This window comes from Tursiops truncatus, chromosome 13 (assembly GCF_011762595.2).
Source record: "Tursiops truncatus isolate mTurTru1 chromosome 13, mTurTru1.mat.Y, whole genome shotgun sequence".
NCBI classification, from domain to species: Eukaryota; Metazoa; Chordata; class Mammalia; order Artiodactyla; family Delphinidae; genus Tursiops; species Tursiops truncatus.
In genome coordinates this window covers 71903247-71921975 of record NC_047046.1, presented here as the reverse complement: position 1 = coordinate 71921975, position 18729 = coordinate 71903247, and the positions used below count along the sequence as shown (strand labels likewise).

The window sequence follows — 18729 nt, the reverse complement described above, 5'->3', positions numbered from 1 at the left end:
GGCCTTGCTGCGTGGTTTGCGGAATCTTAGTTCCCCGGCCAGGAATTGAACCCAGGCCCCAGCAGTGAAAGTGCCGAGTCCTAACCCCTGGATTGCCCGGGAATTCCAAAAACATATTATTGTTCTAACACCTCTGTGTGCCCTTTCCAAACACAGAGGGGGCATTTATTAAGTGCTAGACCTCTTTACTTCCGTTCCCTCGTCTGCCCTGTGTCCCTTACGGCCGCTCTGCTTCCTCTCCCCCCCCCCCCCACCCCTTCCTCCCTTCTTTCTCTGCATCCGTCTTCCTCTCTTTTAATTTTTCTCCCATATTCTAACTTGGGCATTTTCCCAGTGAAGGTCAGTGTCACTCTGACTTTCCTTTTTAACTATTATCTGTCTGTCTTGACATTTTACGTGAAGGACAGTTTTCTTCAAAGAATTCACTTCTTTAGAGCACTGGAGCGTGAGTCACTCTGCGAAGTACCATCCAGTTGAGTGACACTGGGGACCCAGGCCTATTACAGCAGAGCAATGTCTAAAAATGTGTGAACCATGTTCATTTTTTTAGCCGTATCTTTTTTTTTTGGCGGGGGGCGCTGCATTGGGTCTTCGTTACAGTGCACGGGCTTCTCATTGCGGTGGCTTCTCTTGTTGCGGAGCATGGGCTCTAGGCGCCCGGGCTTCGGTAGTTGCGGCGCGCAGGCTTAGTTGCTCCACGGCATGTGGTATCTCCCCAGACCAGGGCTCGAACCCGCATCTTCTACATTGGCAAGCTGATTCTTAACCACTGCACCACCAGGGAAGTCCTTTAACCATATCTTAGTGCAAAAATTGGTTTTCTTTTTTTTTTTAAAGATGCTTTAGCCCCACTGAGCTTTAGTAAGCCAGTGTTTTGAGAGACCATTGCAAGTGCTTTTCAGTGGAAGGACGTTTCTTGTGTGCTGTGAGAATCGAGAGCGGGTGTAAGCCTGCTGTTAGAATGTGCCGTGAAGGAAGAAAGAAGCCCACAGATTTTACTAAAGTCCCTTTACCCTTGGTTTCCTTTGAGCAACTGGTGACAAAAACGAGTGGGGATGTTTCCATCTGATGGAATGAACATTCTCATTTCCTGAACACACAAGAACGGTATATCCCAGAATGTGTTCTGAGAAACAGTAGTTCTGCCAGACATCCCCAGACACAAAGGTTCTGTGGTCCCTGAGACCAGAAACTCAGAATTATTTATCCTTTAATTGGAGTTTAAGGTTGTCCATTAGCAGAAAATAATGCAAGAAAGTTTAGACTTTAAAGAAGCCAGTTTAATTTTATTTAGCCACAGGTTCCTAAAACTCCTTGACTCTAGAATCCTTGACTCTAGGTGCTTTTCTGGTTTGTTTGTGTAGCTTACCCCTCCACCATCCTGGTGTCCCCAGGTCAACTCCCTGGGTAATTCTGTGCCAGTCGGGAACCAGCTTAGAGACGAAGTCCTTGGGAATCAATAAGTGCTCTGCGTTAGTGCGCCCTGGCTCGCTCTTGTGAGCCTGCGGATGGAATGAGAAAGCTGTGTCCTACCTTGTTGGCAGCGTTGCTCTGTCAGTTAACTCTCCCCTCTTTCCGCGCTGGCTGGCTTACAAATACACTCACCGCTTGTCCTACAGCAAACTCTTACCTGAATCCTGCTTTCTGCCTCTGGCTGCTGTCCTGTCTCCTGTTCTCATGTCCAAGTTTCTGAAAACCCATTTCTCTACCATCACATCCACCCGTTCCCCCGGTCCTTCCCCTCTGTGGGCTGCCCCACCTCCCTGTGGGACACATTGTCTTAAAGATCACCAAGAACTCCAGTGAGCTTTTTGTCAACCATTCTCTTCCTACCTCTGTTTGCTCTGAAGCGCTTGACCTTTTTGAAAGTCTCTCCTTCAGTAAACGCTGGCCTCCCTGGCAGGTGATGACACCTTCTCGTCTCAGTACTCCTCCTGTTTCTCCTTCCTCTGGCTACTCTTCCTTCCACCCTTAAAATGTTGCCATTCCAGGTCATCCTTTGTTCTCTGTCTACAGGCCTGCCTTTGGCAAGCGAATCCCCTTTACTCCACTTCATGTACCGCATCTCTGTACATGACCCCGAGAGACAGTGTGCACGGTGGTGAAGAGGGAGGATGCTGGGCACGGGCTGTGTGGATTTCAGCCTCGGCGTCACCACTTTCTAGCTGTGTAACCTTGAGGAAAGGACTTCCTCTCTCTCTACCTCAGTGTCCCCATCTGTAAAATGGACATGATATGAGTACCTACTTCATTGGGTGGTTGTGAGGATTAAGTCAGAAAACAAATGTAAAGGAATGAGAACAGTTTCAGGCATGCAGTAAGTACTCTATAAATATTAGCTGTTGTCACCCCCACCCGTCATCTCCTCTCTCATCTTTGCATCGTCAGATCTTCTTGACCCTTCCACTTCCTTTTGGGATATTCAGATTCCCCTGGACCACCCCCCAGGCTGAAGCTGCTGAGTCACTCATTTTGTTGGATCCTTCCGTCCCCACATCTACGCAGAGTGAATGGGTGGATGGATGGAGAGGAGAGATGGATGGGCTGAAGAACAGTTAATTTCCCAGCAATGAGTTTGCCCACATATTTAAGGAGAGTTCTGGTGATTCAGTGTCATCCCTGCCTCTGCCGTCTTATAAACCTTTCCTGTTAGTACAGGCTTCTCCAGCCTTCTCTTTTTTTTTGCAAATCTGTGGGCAGTTATGCTGACCCCACCCTCAGGCTTTCCTAGGCTCCAGTGGGTTCTCAGATAAAACCTTAGACTGGGTCTCCGATAGTTCAGCACACCTGCGGGGGGGGGGGGAGGGGCAAGGCATAAGAGTCTTCATACAGAGGAGACAGAGAGCTGTAGTTATGGAAAAGTCCACCCACGCACACACAGAGCGACAGGAACAAAGCTAAAGTTTGCAAAAAATGTCTCGCTCATGCAGTGACTTGGTCTTTTAATGGATTGACCTGTGGTTCAGCTCCAAGAGCTGTGACAAGAGTCTGCCCTGCATGGGGGTCAGGGAAAGCTTCCTTGTGGAAAGGCATGCCCGTGCTGTCAAGTGACAGATGAAGAAGAGTTAACTAGGGGCGGGGAGAGGAAGGAGCCTCCCGAGTAGGGGACCACATCCAGAGGCTCCGTGGCAGGAGGGAGGGTGGCGTGCCTGTGGCACGTGGAGGAGCTGGACTGCAGCCTGGGGGAACGAAGATGTTCTGAGCAGAGGACTAGTAATCTCACTCCCGTCCATTTCAGCACCCATCACATTGTAACTTAGAAACGACTGGTTTCTATTTTATGCTGATTGTACATTACCCATCTTCCAGCTAAAGCTGTAAGTGCTCCAAGGACCCAAGGTCCAATCTGTCTTATTCTGAGCTGGTGTCAGGGCAGCAGGCGTGGGGGGCATTTGTCATAGAGGTTTGGTGGGTGTTGGTGACTGACAGCATCGGAGGCTTCAACAGAGATATGAGTAGGGAACCAGGTGAGCGCTTCAGAGGCCTTCCCTGGTCAAGGAAGGCTTCCTGGAGGTGAGGACACCTGCGCTGAGTCCTGAATAAGTGTGAGAGGCAAATTGGTCCCCGTGGTCTCAGGGGCAGGGCCTACCAGTCCGACGCAGCATGAAGGAAAGCTCCAAGGGGCTGAGAGTTCAGGGAACTTCGAGTGATTCTTGGAGCTCAGTGATGGAGTGGGGCAGTGGCCGTGCTGAAGAGTTTGGCCCCTTTCCTGAGGGCCTCAGGGAGCCATGCCAGCAGTTCAGGCTGAAAGGAACACAGCTGAGAGTGCAGCAGCGGTCTCCTCCCATCACAGCTGCTCCGTAGCTATGTTTCCTCCTCTCAGTCCGATCTCCATGGTGGCAAAAGACGGCACTGCACTGGGATCTGATTCCATCTCCTTTCCTTGGCGGCTCAGGCCCGTGTGATTGGGCCCCATCTTCCTCTCCCGGCCGAGCTGGCTGGCTGGCTGCCTGCAACTTGCAGGCTTATTCACACGTCCCATTCACCCTGTTCTACGCTCAGTCCCTGGTTCAAGCAAGTCTTTGCCTCCTCCACGACTTTCCATCCACTCTTCCCCACGACCAGAGCAGCCCCCTTCTCTGTGGCCATCTCCTTCTCATCCTTCAGGGCTTGATATAGGCATCACTTCCTTAAAGAAGCCTTCTCTGGCCCCCAGCCTGGAGCAGACCCCTGTTGTCTGGTCTCAGAGCCCCTTGCACTTTCCTTCATACCCTGCGGGCATTAATGATTATGTCCTTGGATGACTGTGTGAAGTAGGGATGAAGCTTCCCCAGTAGACGGTTGGCTTCATGAGAATTGAGGCCATATCTGTTCCATCAGAGCACGTAATAGACACTCAATAAATATACACTGGGTACATACATTTGTTTAGAAATCCTACATTGGCAGCAGTGGGGAGAAGGGAGTAGATAATAATCTAAGTGAGGATCAAAACCAAGATGGCCAGGATGCAGAGAAGGGGACAGATCATGACGTATGTTAGGGATTTGACATTCACAAATCCCATTAGATGGGAGGGTCAAGGGCAAAGGATGCCTGAGGAATAATTTCTGGCTTAGCTGCCCACCACCCCGCCCTACACGCAGTGGATATTCCAGTTATCTGTTGCTACATAAAACATAATCTCAACTTACTGGCATAAAATGACCATTTCACAATGTTCACAGATTCTGTGAGTCAGGAATTCAGATAGGACACAGCAGAGACGACTTGTTTCTGCTCTAAGATATCTGGGCCCTCAGCTATGGAGATGAACAGCTGAGGTGACTGGGGCCTGGAATCATCTGGAAGCTTCTTTACTCCTATGTCTGGCATCTGAGCTGGTAACGCAAAGGCTCAACTGGGTCTTTCAGTGGGAGCACCTCCACGTGGCTGGGCTTCTCCCAGCATAATGCTGGGCTACCGTGGGAGCATTCTAGAGGGACCATCTGGAGAACCAGTGTCCCAAGACATCAGAGTAGAAGCTGGTCACAGAATTCATGCAGCATCCCTTGTGCTACCTGCTCTTGGTTACAGAAGAGTCACTGAGGCCAGCCTTGATTCAAGAAAGGAAATTAGACACCTCTTCTTGATGGAGGGGTAACAAGGTCACGTTGCAGGATTGGAGATACTGTTGCAGCTGCCTTTAGAAGGTGCCTTCTGCCTCAGTGAATAACAGAGCTGTTTGTGGGGATAAGTAGTGGTGGGGGGAGCCCCTTGTAGGTCAAGGAGAGGGTGGTTGTTTTGAACTTGACCAGTTTTGGATATTTTTAGGAATTCCACTTGTGTTGCTGGGTAGCTGGCAGCTTAGAAATATAGGATGAAGTAAGAAATGACCAAGAATGGTGCAGCATCGTCCCTGGGAACCGTTAGAATTTTAAATTCCTAAGCGTGCGGTAATAGCGCTGAACTTTAGTTCCCAGACTGGGTATTCTCAGGGAGAGGTGAGTTCAGTTTTAGGAGAGGAGCCCTTCCATAAGCACACAGGCACCCCCCGCCCCCGACCCTGGGCTCCTGGAGTACACATTTGCCCAGTTTGCATACCGTCTGTGCTTGTGAAGTTAGCAAAGACATGCGACTGATGTCCAGGAGAACTGAATAATTCTGATTCTGCAGCTTTGGAATTGGAGATGATTCAGACAGAGGCTTTAGTGTCATTTATCTTTTTGTTTTTTGTTGAAAGCCAAATAATACTGTGAGGAAGATTGTGCAGGCGATGCTAAACCACTTGCAGGACCACTTCTAGGCACCTCTGAAGCACATGCCTGCAAGCAGCTGGCAGGCTAGGCACGCACCTCTCTCTCTCCTTGAGAGCCCACCCGCAAAGACCTGTCTTCTTGACGGGGTTGGGTGGCTCTCTGTGCTTGAAAATATAAAACTGCATTTGTTTAAAAAATCTTCTCCAACTCAGAATTTCATTGATCAAAATCCTGTTCAGGGGCGAAATGATCATTGGTCGACAGTATTTAAGGTGGAATGTTTCATCGTTAAGGCTTAAAGATATCACCACAAGAGCATCAGAACACAGAGAGGAAGTTCTCTCTTAGAGCATACATTCGGACCAGATGTGGCATCAACAAAACAAGGGCAGCTAGATCGCTGGTGAAAGTGATATCTTCAGATAAAAGTACAGAATTAAGGGTGTTGATCTTTAGGGCATCCATGAATTTTTATCTGGAATCAAAAAACAGATTAAGCTAGTCCATTAAAATACGGAAATCCTAGGGAATCCAGGAAACATGCTGAGGAGCTCTGTTTTCCACTTAATTTGACGCATTTGGAATTTTTGACCCACACCCCATGTGGAGATTCTACCTTGGCTGCTTATTTTCTTTCTCTAATCAGCCATAAACTTCCTTCCACTACAGCAGCCTTAAGAACGTGGCAGGAACTGGTGGCTTGTAAACTAAAGGCTGTGTGGGGTGTTCCTGGCTGAGTGATTTGTAATGACGGAGCGGGTGTTGAGACTGCGTTGTCTCACTTCATAGAACTTGCTTTGAGCAATGTCATTTATGACTGAACCTCAAGTGAGAAGCTCTTTTGCTCATGGACACCCAACTCAGCTATTGCTTTCCTGGTGCCACTTTGGAACCTGAGTCTCTAAAGTAGGTGTTTAATGATAGAAGTCACCTTAGGAGGACACTAACTAGGGTTTTTTAAAACATATATATAAATTTATTTATTATTTTTGGCTGCGTTGGGTCTTCGTTGCTACGCATGGGCTTTCTCTAGTTGTGGCGAGTGGGGGCTCCTCTTCGTTGCGGTGCGCGGGCTTCTCATTGCGGTGGCTTCTCTTGTTGCGGAGCACGGGCTCTAGGCACGCGGGCTTCAGTAGTTGTGGCACGTGGGCTCAGTAGTTGTGGCTCGCGGGCTCTAGAGCACAGGCTCAGTAACTGTGGCACACGGGCTTAGTTGCTCCGTGTCATGTGGGATCTTCCCGGACCAGGGATTGAACCCGCGTCCCCTGCATTGGCAGGCGGATTCTTAACCACTGTGCCACCAGGGAAGTCCCTAACTCTAGGGGGTTTTAATCCTGCTGATGCATTAGAATCACATGGGGAGCTTTTAAAACTCCATAGGTGCCTGGACCCAGCCCCTGGAGGCGCTGATACAGTAGGTCTGGAGTGAGGCAAGGGGAGAATTCCACCAGGTTCAACCTCACATTACAGAATAGTCCATCTAATCCACTAGTGCACCTGCTCTTCAAGCAAGGTCTACCAGTTGGCCTCACGAGGGTTCTGATTAAATGTAGAACCTTGGGCTCTTCCCAGATCAGCCAATCAGAATCTATTAACAAAGACCCCAGGTGATTAGTAGGCACATTCAAGTTTGGAAAGCACCATGAGAATAAAGATTTCAATGAGGAGAGGGGCATTTATTTTAAAATCTAAAGTCCTACCTTGCTCATACCCTGCAGTGTATTGCTTCAGTGACAAGGTGTGCTGTAAGGAGGGTTTGTCACCCTCAGATGGATGTGATGGAGGCAGGAGAAAGGCTGGGAAATGCTGCTCTTGAACAGTGGATAGCAGCCTTGCCTGCAGATTAGGGTCATCTGAGACCTTTGCTGGGTTCACCCCAGTCTAATGCAAAAATCCCTGGGGGTGGAGCCCTGAGCATCTGGATAAAAGCCCGGATTCCAGTAGAATCAAGAGCAGCTCATCCCATTTCAAGGTGCATAGGAATTCATTGGGGATCTTGTGAAAATGCCCTTCTGGTGCCAGGTCTGGAGCATGGCCTGAAATTGTGCATTTCTAACTGGATGTCAGGTGATACACCTGGTCCACACCTTGAGTAGCAAGTGTGAACAAGAGTGAAGTTGTGTGTTTTTTCTTTTCTTTCCACAAGCAAACAGCAGCATTTGGCCTTTTGCTTTGCCTTCAGTCTATCAGTTTTTGAGTTTCTTTTTTTCTTTTACTTGGTGGTGGGAATGGGGAGCAACAGAGCTGAATGCTACAAACACCACACAGTCAAGCAGATAAACTCGATAAAATCTCGACTCTGGCCTCTTACCTGCCCATACTTCGTGCCTTTCCCATTTTCTCAAAAGCTTTTCAAACTGTCACCGCTCTCCGGAGGGTGCTTCGTAAGTCAAGAAACTCAAAGCTGTTCAAACCCTCGCTTATCCTTCTCTGCCCCTCACCTTGAAGCCATCCCGCCTGCTCTATGCTCCCCTACCATCAGCCATCCCCTCTCTTCCTGTTTCCTAACGCCCTCTCTCCTGGCCCCTTCAGTCTCCCCCTCCTAAAAAACACCTCCTGATGAGCCCAACTCCCCTTTAGTCTCTCATCCAGAAGAAATGTATTTCAGTCAGGTCACCAGTGTGGTTTTGTGATCACCAAATCATTGGGCATCTATGCCCTTTCTTACCGGGCAGCTCGCCACTTGCCCCTCCTGTTCTGCCTCCATACTCCCTTCCTGTGTAATCCATTCACTCTCATGATTTCAACTAACGTCTGAGTGTTGAGGACCTTCAAATCTGTGTCTTTGACCTGAACCTCAGCCTGGAGTTCCAGCTTGGTTTCTACAGCTCCTGGATGGACGTTTCCACCCTTGTGTCCTATGGGGGTCTTCAGTTCACCAGATCTGAAAATGCATTGTCCCCCCAACTAGATGGATACCTCTTGAGTTCTCTAGCTCATCTGTGGCACCTCTCTTCATCCAGTCACCCAAAGTAGGATCCTGGGGTCACTTTTTTCTTATTTTTTTTTTTTAATTTATATATATTTTTATTGAAGTATATAGTTGATCTACAGTGTTTCAGCCATACAGCAAAGTGATTCCGATATATATGTATACATATTATTTTTCAGATTCTTTTCCATTATAAGTTATTATAATACAAGTTATTGAATATGGTTCCCTGTGCTATACAGTTGGTCCTTGTTGGTTATCTATTTTATATATAGTAGTGTGTATCTGCTAACCCCAAATTCCCAATTTATCCCTCCCTCACATTTCCCCTTTGATAACCACAGGTTTGTCTCTATGTCTATGAGTCTACTTCTGTCTAGTAAATAAGTTCATTTGTATCATTTTTTTAGATTCCACATTGAAGTGATATCATATGCTGTTTGTCTTTCTCCTGATTTCATTTTTATTCCCCATTCTTTCTTGCCCCCATTCAGTCAGCTGTCCTATAGCTCTTGAATCTGTCTTCTCCCCATTTCTGTTCCCTTAGCCCTGGGTCAGGCTCTCATCAACTCTCCCTTCCATGACTGAAGTTGTCTTCTGCCTTTAGACTTCTTCCCTTCAAAGGTATCCTGTGCACTGCTCCTACTGTGACCCGGGCAAACCACGGTCTGGCCGTGCCACTCCCATCCTGAAGCCCCCGGTGGATGTCCCCTGCCCTCTGCTTGCCGTACCAGGCCTCCTCAATCCACTGGCTCTCAGCTCATCTCCTGTCCTTCCTGTGGTCCCCTGACACCCAGCTCTTCACATATGAACCCAGGCCCAGCTGTTTTCTGCCTTTGTGCTTTGGCCACTGCGGTTGTATTTATGCCTGGAATGCCCTTCGCCCCTCTCCTCTCGCTGTACAGGCATGATTTGGGGGTAGCTTTTAAGAGTCCACTCAAGAGGTACCTCTTCCAAAAAGGTACCTCTTGACGCCACCATAGCCTGGCCGGATTCACTGCTGCTGCTTAGAATTCCTGTCCTGCCAAGGGCTTAGCTCTTTCCTTACATTTTCTTCCACATTAGACATTGTCTTCACGCCTGTATGTGTTTAGGTATCTCTCCCGCCTACCATGGAGAGACAGTGGGCTCCTCAAGGTAGGGATTGTGTCTGATGGAGAGATGGTTTCCATTGAAATGAGCTCTAGTTCTACCTTATTTTGCTTTTTGTTTTTTTTTAAATTGAAGTATAGTTGATTTACAGTGTTGTGTTAATTTCTGCTGTACAGCAGTGACTCAGTTACACATACATACGTGTGTGTATGTGTGTGTGTGTGTGTGTGTGTGTGTGTGTATATATACTTTTTTGTATTCTTTTCCATTATGGTTTATCTCAGGATATTGTGCTATACAGTAGGACCCTGTTGTTTATCCCTTCTATATGTAATAGTTTGTATCTGCTAACCCCTAGTTCTACCTTATTTTAAATTAGTGGTTCTCAAACTTGAGTGTGTGTGCGAATCACCGGGGGAGCCTTGTGAGAACACTTTGTCGGGCCCATGCCTGGAAGTTCTGATATGACAGTTCTGCGGTAGTGCCTGAGAACTGGCATTTTTAACAAGTTCTCTGGTGACGCTGCTGCCACTGGTCTGGAACCCTCACTCTGTGAACCACTGCTACAAGCCATGTCATGGTTACAGCTGACCTGTGTTCTCTCCATCTGTATGTTCTAGAGACTGTGAGTGTACATAGCGGTAGAGCCTGATCTAGGAAGACCAGAATCCCAAGACACCAGGGGGAGGAACTTTACTTTCCCAGGCAGGGTTGATCTCATGCTTTGTTAAATCTCACCTTCTGTTCTACCCCTTGTGGCCTGTTGATGGTTCTGGACCCAGTTTAGAATGGAAGGACCCAGCGCATATATAGCTCAGTGACCGATATGCATTCGTGACCTGAGAGAGGTAGAGCCCCTCCTGGCAGCAGGGCTGGGTGTGGACAGGACACACTTTTCTCAATACCATCTGCTTCCACCTCCAACTTGACTCCCTCCAGGTCATGTCCAACCAGAGCCCCCAGGAGAACTTGGCCTGGCTCGCTGTTGGGTCATTGTTCCTCTCATTCACCTGTTCTCAGTTCTGGCCGTTGTCAGCATCCTGGGCTAGTTCCCTTCTGTCACTACTTTTTTTTTTTTTTGCGGTACGTGGGCCTCTCACTGTTGTGGCCTCTCCCGTTGCGGAGCACAGGCTCCGGACGCACGGGCTCAGCGGCCGTGGCTCACGGGCCCAGCCGCTCCACGGCATGGGGGATCTTCCCAGACCAGGGCACGAACCTGTGTCCCCTGCATCAGCAGGCGAACTCCCAACCACTGCGCCACCAGGGAAGCCCTGTCACTACTTTTATTCTTGCCTCTTTTTTGATCTACTTTTCCTGTATTTTGAAATACTGAAAAGTGCATAGAAAACAAATACATAGTTTAACAGATCATTATTAAGTGAGCACATGTGTAAGTACCACCCAGGTCCAGCACAGGAAATTGCTGGGGCCCCTGAAGCCCCACCCGAGTCTGTCCTGCCCACCCCTTCCTGCTCCCTCCTCAGAGGTAACCTCCATCCTCATTTTTATAGTAATAACTCCCTTGATTTCCTTTATGGTTTTCCCACCTACATATATATCCCTAACACTGCAGTTTAGTTTTACATGTTTTCAAACTTTGTGTATAAATGGAATCAGACACTTGGAATGATTTGGAATGGAATACAGTATGTATTTGTGTGTGTGTGTGTGTGTGTGTGTGTGTGTGGGTTTATTCTGAGATATTTTTAATATTTACTCATTGTTGAATGTAGATGTGGTTTTTACCTGTGACTGCATAGGTTTCCATCTTTTCCTGTCTTCTCTTGATTTATTCCCACCCACCATCCCACTGCCTTTAGAATAATATTTTTTAAAAATATTACACATAATGACCGTAAGAAAGTCAAGCAACTTACGTATTTGATTTATATGTAAACCTATAAAGGGAAGGAATTGAACTGCAAACCTATTTTTTTCCAAAGGTAACACATGCATGTAGAGCTGATGATAAAAGGGTACAGGATGAAAATGAAGTCTCCCTCCCTGCCTCTTCTGTGTCTCAGCCATGCAGTTCCCTTTCCCAGAAAGAAGCTGCTGTTACCAGTTCCTCGTATGTCCTTCCGGAGATAAACACACACTCCTTGCGCAAAGAACACTTACAAACATGAGCCCTTATATACCCACAGATACACATACACGTGATCACATGTGTGCAGGTGTGTGTGCATGCATGCGTTCCTAGTGTGCATTCATCCTGCATGTCACATCGCTTAAAGCATGGTAGATCCTCCCTGCTTTTATCACTTAGTGTAATTTGAAGATATCAGTACACATCAAGATACCCCATTCTTTTTTGCAGACCACGTAGGCTGTCACTGTGTAGGTGTTTAGCCAGCTGCTCTTGGTGGTATTTAGGTTGTTTCTAATCTTTCTGATAAACAGGGATGCATTGAATAGCCCTGAGATATGTTGTTTCTTTATCCAAGAGTATATATACACTCACTCAGCGCGTGTGTCTGTGTTAAAGTTTGATAGATACGGCCAAATTGCTCTCTGCAGAGACCACCTAAGAGGGCCTGTTTATTTTGCCATTATAGGATAAAAATGGGCACGTAACTGAAGAATTGTACTTCTTTTTTGATGAACTTGAGTATCTTTTCATGTATTTAAGAGCCATTGAATTTCCCTGTGTATGAATGGTCTATTTGTCCCTTACCCATTTCTCTCTTGGGTTGTTTGTCTTTTTCTTTTCTGACACTAAACTTTTGATTGTTTAACTCTGCTAGTTTGCTGCCGCTTGTACCAACCAATGCAACTTTTTGGTTGCAGAGTTGTCTATAAATCAAGAGTTCAGAATCAGCTGTGAGAGGATGAGAGGCCAGGCGAAGCTGACTTTCTTTGCTGGATGGTGATGATCAAAGGACTTGGTGACCCGGGGAGCACCCAACATCATGTAGCCATATTTGCATACATTAAATACATGTTTACCAGATGATTTTTGAGCCACAGCTGGCTGATGGTAAATGCAACATGCATTGATGATTTTATCACGCACAACCTTTGTTAGCTGATTTCTCTCTATCTTTTAACCAAAGGGTCATATGGTGAAGGTGAATTTTTTGCTGGTTAGTGTATTACTTCTTCTCTTTTCTTGGTCAATATTTCCATTCTAGAAAATGGGTCAAGGTTCCTACTTTTTCTATGAATTAGCCTTGTGGTCCAAGTGTCCGGTAAGGTTCTCTGTTTTAATTGGGTACCTAGTAAATGTTTGCTCAAAACCACAGATCTCCAAGTGTCATTTTGCTGCCTTTCCTAAAGGCATGTGCTTTAGCACGGCATTTCTCACTCCATATTAATAGGTGTTCTGTGATTGTTAAAAATGTGCCTGTGGTCACATTAATTTTGAAAAGATTAAATTAAATAAAATTAAATGTTTCTTTACTACAGGACTTCTCAGAGCCTTTAATACACCAGTGGGTCTATTGCATATCCAAGGGAGGGATGTAGGCTGCTGTGTTTTGCTGTGTAGGCTGCTGTGTATTTGACCACAGAACACGTTTCACTTACTTTATGGTCTCTGATTGAAATATTCCTCAAGCAATTAGCGTCAAACTCAGGAAATGATCAGGAAAAGGAACCAATTTCTTTGCCTGCTGATTTGTCTGAATTAGGCCAAACGAGGAACCTTGTTAGAAATAGGGTTATTGATTACTTGACTGCAATCAGGTTTCTGAAATTAACTACAAATGCTTCTGTGGTTAAGCTCAGTATATTGTAGACGAAGACACTAGTTACTTTCTCCAAGCTCCCCAACGTGTTATTCAAACTGTAAAATTAAGAGACCAAGGTCATTTCTAGCAGACCCTTCACTGCCCCTACTTGAAGTCAGATACTACCCTCTATCTGAGGCATCCAATTCAAACTGGGCTGGGGAATGAGGGGGTTGTGCTGAGACAGAGGAACCACTGGCTGGAGGACTTAATTATGAAGCAAATTTAAAGGGCCGCAAGGGGGACGAAGAATCCAGCTCATTAACAGGGCAGCTTATTCTTTCCTCTTGAGTATTTCTGAGATTGATTTTTATCCCTTCTCATTGGTCTTTTCTCCCTTCTCGAGGAATCTTGTCTGTTTTTCTTCTCAACCTTCCTGAATTTTTGAACGGCAGTTCTCAGAGGTATTCTAGAACACTCGTGACCAGGGATGTGTTACAAGTCATCTGGGAGCCAAATTAAACCTTTAAAAATTTGCAAGTTGGGCTTCCCTGGTGGCGCAGTGGTTGAGAGTCCGCCTGCCGATGCAGGGGACATGGGTTCATGCCCCGGTCTGGGAAGATCCCACATGCTGTGGAGCAACTGGACCCCTGAGCCATGGCCGCTGAGCCTGCGCGTCTAGAGCCTGTGCTCCGCAACGGGAGAGGCCAAAACAGTGAGAGAGGCCTGCATATGCAAAAAAAAAAAAAAAAAAAAATTTGCAAGTTACCATAAAATAGAATGGATTCAAGATTACCCTGTAAGATATCTTTTTTTAACCTACTTTCATTTCGATCTCCTTTTTCAGTCGAAAAGAAATGTTCTGATTGCACACATTCTAACAGCCCTCAGGAGCTGTCGTGTAGTTCCATTTAAATTTTCCCTTTTGATAATATCGCATGTAAGCTAAAAAGATGCTTAGAACATTTCCATTTGTCATGACATAACAGTTATGATTACCCAATGAATGGCAGTCCAAATGATGCAAGAGAAATTTTCAATAATGGTATAGTGGTTTTTAAAAAGTCGTAAGGTTAATTATTTGCTTTCTTCAGTAGTCCGCAATTGTTCCTTTTGCAGTATTATACGTACTTTCTTGGAAGTAAAAGTCTGGAAAGTGAATCATTAAAAAATGAAATATGGGGCTTCCCTGGTGGCGCAGTGGTTGAGAGTCTGCCTGCTGATGCAGGGGACGCAGGTTCGTGCCCCGGTCCGGGAGGATCCCACGTGCCGCGGAACGACTGGGCCCGTGAGCCATGGCCACTGAGCCTGCGCCTCCGGAGCCTGTGCTCTGCAGCAGGAGAGGCCACAACAGTGAGAGGCCCGTGTACCGCAAAAAAACAAACAAACAAAAAAAGAAATATGTTTTTTTCTAAAGCATATTTAAGTTTTTATAATTGTAGTCATAAGATTGATAATCTTATAATCCTTTACTTGTAAATGTTCTTTAATATAATCCCATCTCCAAAAAGAGTATCTCACGAGTTGTTGATCCCCCTTCTGTGTCAGTTTGCAGAAGAAGGAGCTCATCAAGACCTGGTTCATGGAGGCCCTGGTGGCCTAGTGGTTAGGATTTGGCGCTTTCACTGCGGAGGCCTGGGTTCGACCCCTGGTCCGGCAACCATCCCACGTGCCACACAGTGTGGCCAAAATACAAAAAAAAATTTTTTAATTAAAAAAAGAGTAATGTGGGGAAAAAAAAACCCACCTGGTTCACCCACTCTCGTGTGTGTCACACAAGGGAAGTTCATCTCACGTGCATGTTCAAACACACAGTCAGTGGGGGACCTGATGCCAAAAAGGTGCTTCCTGAACTTTTCTTCCTAAGTTATAATATCCTTGTCTTGAGCTTTCATAGCGGTGGCAACTCATGCCTTCCTGTTAGGAGAAGAAGCACAGCCTGATATTAGGTAACAGTGGAAAGGTTGACCCTATACTGATAAGTGACCGCCCCCCCCCCCCCCCGCCCAAGTCTGCTCACTAACAAGGCAGTTCTCATGGTGGTTTGTAGCATAAATCACAAAAGAAAGTCCAGTCAGTAGAGCAAGGTGGATGGAGAGGTTGGCTTGGGGGTCAGACTGCCAGACTTTGAATTCTGATTCTCCCCCTGAATCCTGTCTCTGCCTCCGTTTCCTCAGCTGTAAAACTGACATATTAACTAACTACTTGGCATGATGCCTGGCACCTACTAAGCACTGAACAAATGTTCCCTTTAGAGCCATATATCATGCGACAGTAGAAGTCAAGAGCGGATGGGCAAAGACAGAACAGGTGGGTGGAAATTTCTTCCCTACAACTGTAGCCTGACTGCCAGGCTACCCATCTCTAGGTTGAAGGTCCCTTTGGCTGAAATTTCCATTAGGAGCTGGACTCCACCATTGAGATGGAAAGGAATCAGGCTAGAGATAAACTATATCTCACTGTTTGTGAACTTTACCTTTCCTGTCCATTCAGAAGGTCGGCAAGCATGTCCTCGGAGGGTCCTCCCAGCCTGTCAGAGGTTTTATGGGAACCTATCGCCTGAGAGTTGTTCCCTTTAGCAACAGAGAAGCCGAGGGCTTTCTAAAGTTCCCTGGTATTTAGAACTGGCGTTTGAGTGGTAGATGTGACATTAAGTGCATGGAATGAACTTAGAAAGACAGCAGCAGATGCTGGCCATCAGGATAAAGCCATGCACAGCCCCGATCTGTGATCACGACTCAAAAGTGTTGAATTCGTCGGCGATACCCTTTTTCTTTGATTTATTCATTCGCTAAGTATGTAATGGGTTATACATCTTACAGACCAAGTAAATGAGTTTGAAGTAATCATTTAGCTGTCACTTTGTAGAGCTCTGGGATTTTTGTTCGGGCCATGTTTAAATGAGGATTTCTCTTTTAGAATTGAATGTTCTATGGACAGTGGGTCAAGTTACAACATGGTCATTGGTTTGCTCAGGCTGCCCTAACAAAGTACCATGAACTGGGCGGCTTGAACAGCAGATATTTTTTGTCTCACAGTTCTGGAGGCTAGAAGTCTGTGATCAAAGTGTTGTGGTGTTGATTCCTTTTGAGGGCTGTGAGGGAAGGATCTGTTCCAGGCCTCTTTCTCCTTGGCTTGTAAGTGGCTGTCTTCTCCCTGTGGCTTCACACTGTCTTCCCTCTATGGGTATCTCTGTCCCAATTTTCTTTTGTCCTAAAGTCCTATTGGATTAGGGTCCACTCTAATGACCCCACTTTAACTTAATTGTATCTGCAGTGACTATTTCCAAATAAGGTCGTATTCTGAGGTACAGGATGGGGGTTAGGGCTTCAATGCGTGAATCTAGGAAGGACATAATTCAACCCATAGCAACCTACGAATTTTCAACTTGATGGACTTTTTTCTCTTTCTTTTTTGAAGATTGTACATGGCAAGTCAAAGCAAATGATCGAAGCTTCCACGAACAACCTCATTTTATGAACACAAAGTTCTTTTGTATTAAGGAGAGCAAATATGCGGTAAGTTGATTTTAACTTCCTAAATTAATTTTAGTAAAAGCCAGTTTTTCCCAGTAGCCATCATGCTTACTGGCTTCGTGTGGTACCTGCCTTCCAGGTAACCCCTGGCCTGGGGCTACTGATAATCATCATTAGTTCTCTAGAATGTCAGTTTTGAAATTGAAGTCTAGTTGATTTACAATGTTGTGTTAATTTCTGCTGAACAGCGAAGTGATTCAGTTTTTTATATATATATATATATATATATATATATATATACACATATATATATACACACACACACACATTCTTTTAAAAGTTCTTTTCCATTGTGGTTTATCACAGGATATTGACTATAGTTCCCTGTGCTGTACAGTAGGACCTTGTTGTTTATCCATCCTATATATAATAGTTTGAATCTGCTAACCCCAAACTCTCACTCCATTCCCCTTGGCAACCACAAGTCTGTTCTCTAGGTCTGTGAGTCTGTTTCTGTTTCATAGACAGGTTCATTTGTGTCATACTGTAGATTCCTAGAATGTCATTTTTATTCATCCCACTAAGATTAACTACCATAAGGGTGTGTGGGGGTGGCTTAAAACAAAACAAAATTGTGTAGATTGCAATTTCCCCTCTGTGTGTACAAAGCTCTTTTAAAAATATTTTATAAAAGAATCTACAGTAATATCACAGAAGCCTTGTTTTTGACAGTAATAAGAATTTGAAAGGAATCTTAGTAACTTATTTCCCCCTCCTCTGCCTGTGATGGATTTAGAGACTTTGAAGATATTTTCACCTCAAAAATGCTTATTGTCATTGAAATATAAAGAACCCCCACTACGTCTGGGCTGAAATGTTTGTCTGTTAGATCCCTAGGACTGCTCTAATGAAGTGCTACCACTCGGGTGGTTTAAGTCAACAGAAATTTATTCTCTTACGATTCAAGGGGCCAGGAGTCTAAAATCAAGGTGTCAGCAAGGTTGGTTCCTTCTGGAGCATCTGAGGGAGAATCTGTTCCAAACTTCTCCTGTGGCTTCTGGCTGACACTCCGTGGTGTTCCTTGGCCTGTAGACGCAGCACTCCAATCTCTCTGCCTCTGTCTCCACAGGGCCTCCCTGTGTGTTTCTGCGTCTTTGCCCAATTTTTCTCTACTAAGGCCAGCAGTCATTGGGTTAGGGCCACCTTAATCCAGCATGACTTCACTGTAACTTGATTACATCTGCAAACACTATATTTCCAAATAAGATGACCATCGCAGGTATCGGGGTGAGGACTTGAGCATATCTTTTGGGGCACACAACTCAGCCACACCCGTCTCTTTTTCTCACACAGCCTCCATCCCTCTTAAGTAAAAGAATGTTCCTTTTCCCCCCATGTTGATATCTCCTATTTTCTTCCCATCTTTGCCCCATTTTCAAGGAGGCTTCTAAGGAATCAAGGGACCCAACAGCAGGATCCATTTGGTCACAGCCAGATTTGCCACAGAGACCTTTGAGGTGAAATGTCTGCATCTTGTTACTGTCTCTGACATAAGCCTCCAAGGGGTCATTTTGAGACCCAGTTAGAAGTAAAAGCTTAAAGGAAATCTCAGTATCTTTCTGACAACTTACATCCTTGGTCCCTGTAGGCCACAGGGCTTAGTGATTTTTGCAGGTGTATATACATTGTGACGCTGTGATAAGTGTGTGGCATTGTTTAGAATGACTTTCTCATTTTTTCCAACAGACTAATGCAATTAAAACATACAAGTATAATGCGTTTACCTTTCTACCAATGAATTTGTTTGAGCAGTTTAAGAGAGCAGCCAATTTCTATTTCCTGGTCCTTCTTATCTTACAGGTAATGCCCTTTGATATCTT

General features: G+C 45.7%; 1 protein-coding gene across 3 annotated transcripts in view; it reads left to right on the top strand.

The window, feature by feature from the left end:
• ATP8B1 (ATPase phospholipid transporting 8B1) overlaps positions 1 to 18729 on the top strand; it is a 113553-nt gene that overhangs the window by 53702 nt on the left and 41122 nt on the right. For 2 of the 3 annotated variants that reach the window (XM_019937111.3, XM_019937113.3), the window contains exons 3-4: positions 16794 to 16891; positions 18596 to 18709. In XM_019937111.3, coding sequence (XP_019792670.1) covers positions 16794 to 16891; positions 18596 to 18709 — 212 coding nt within the window. The remainder of the gene's footprint in view (positions 1 to 16793; positions 16892 to 18595; positions 18710 to 18729) is intronic. The other variant, XM_073790770.1, reaches the window with a different exon arrangement.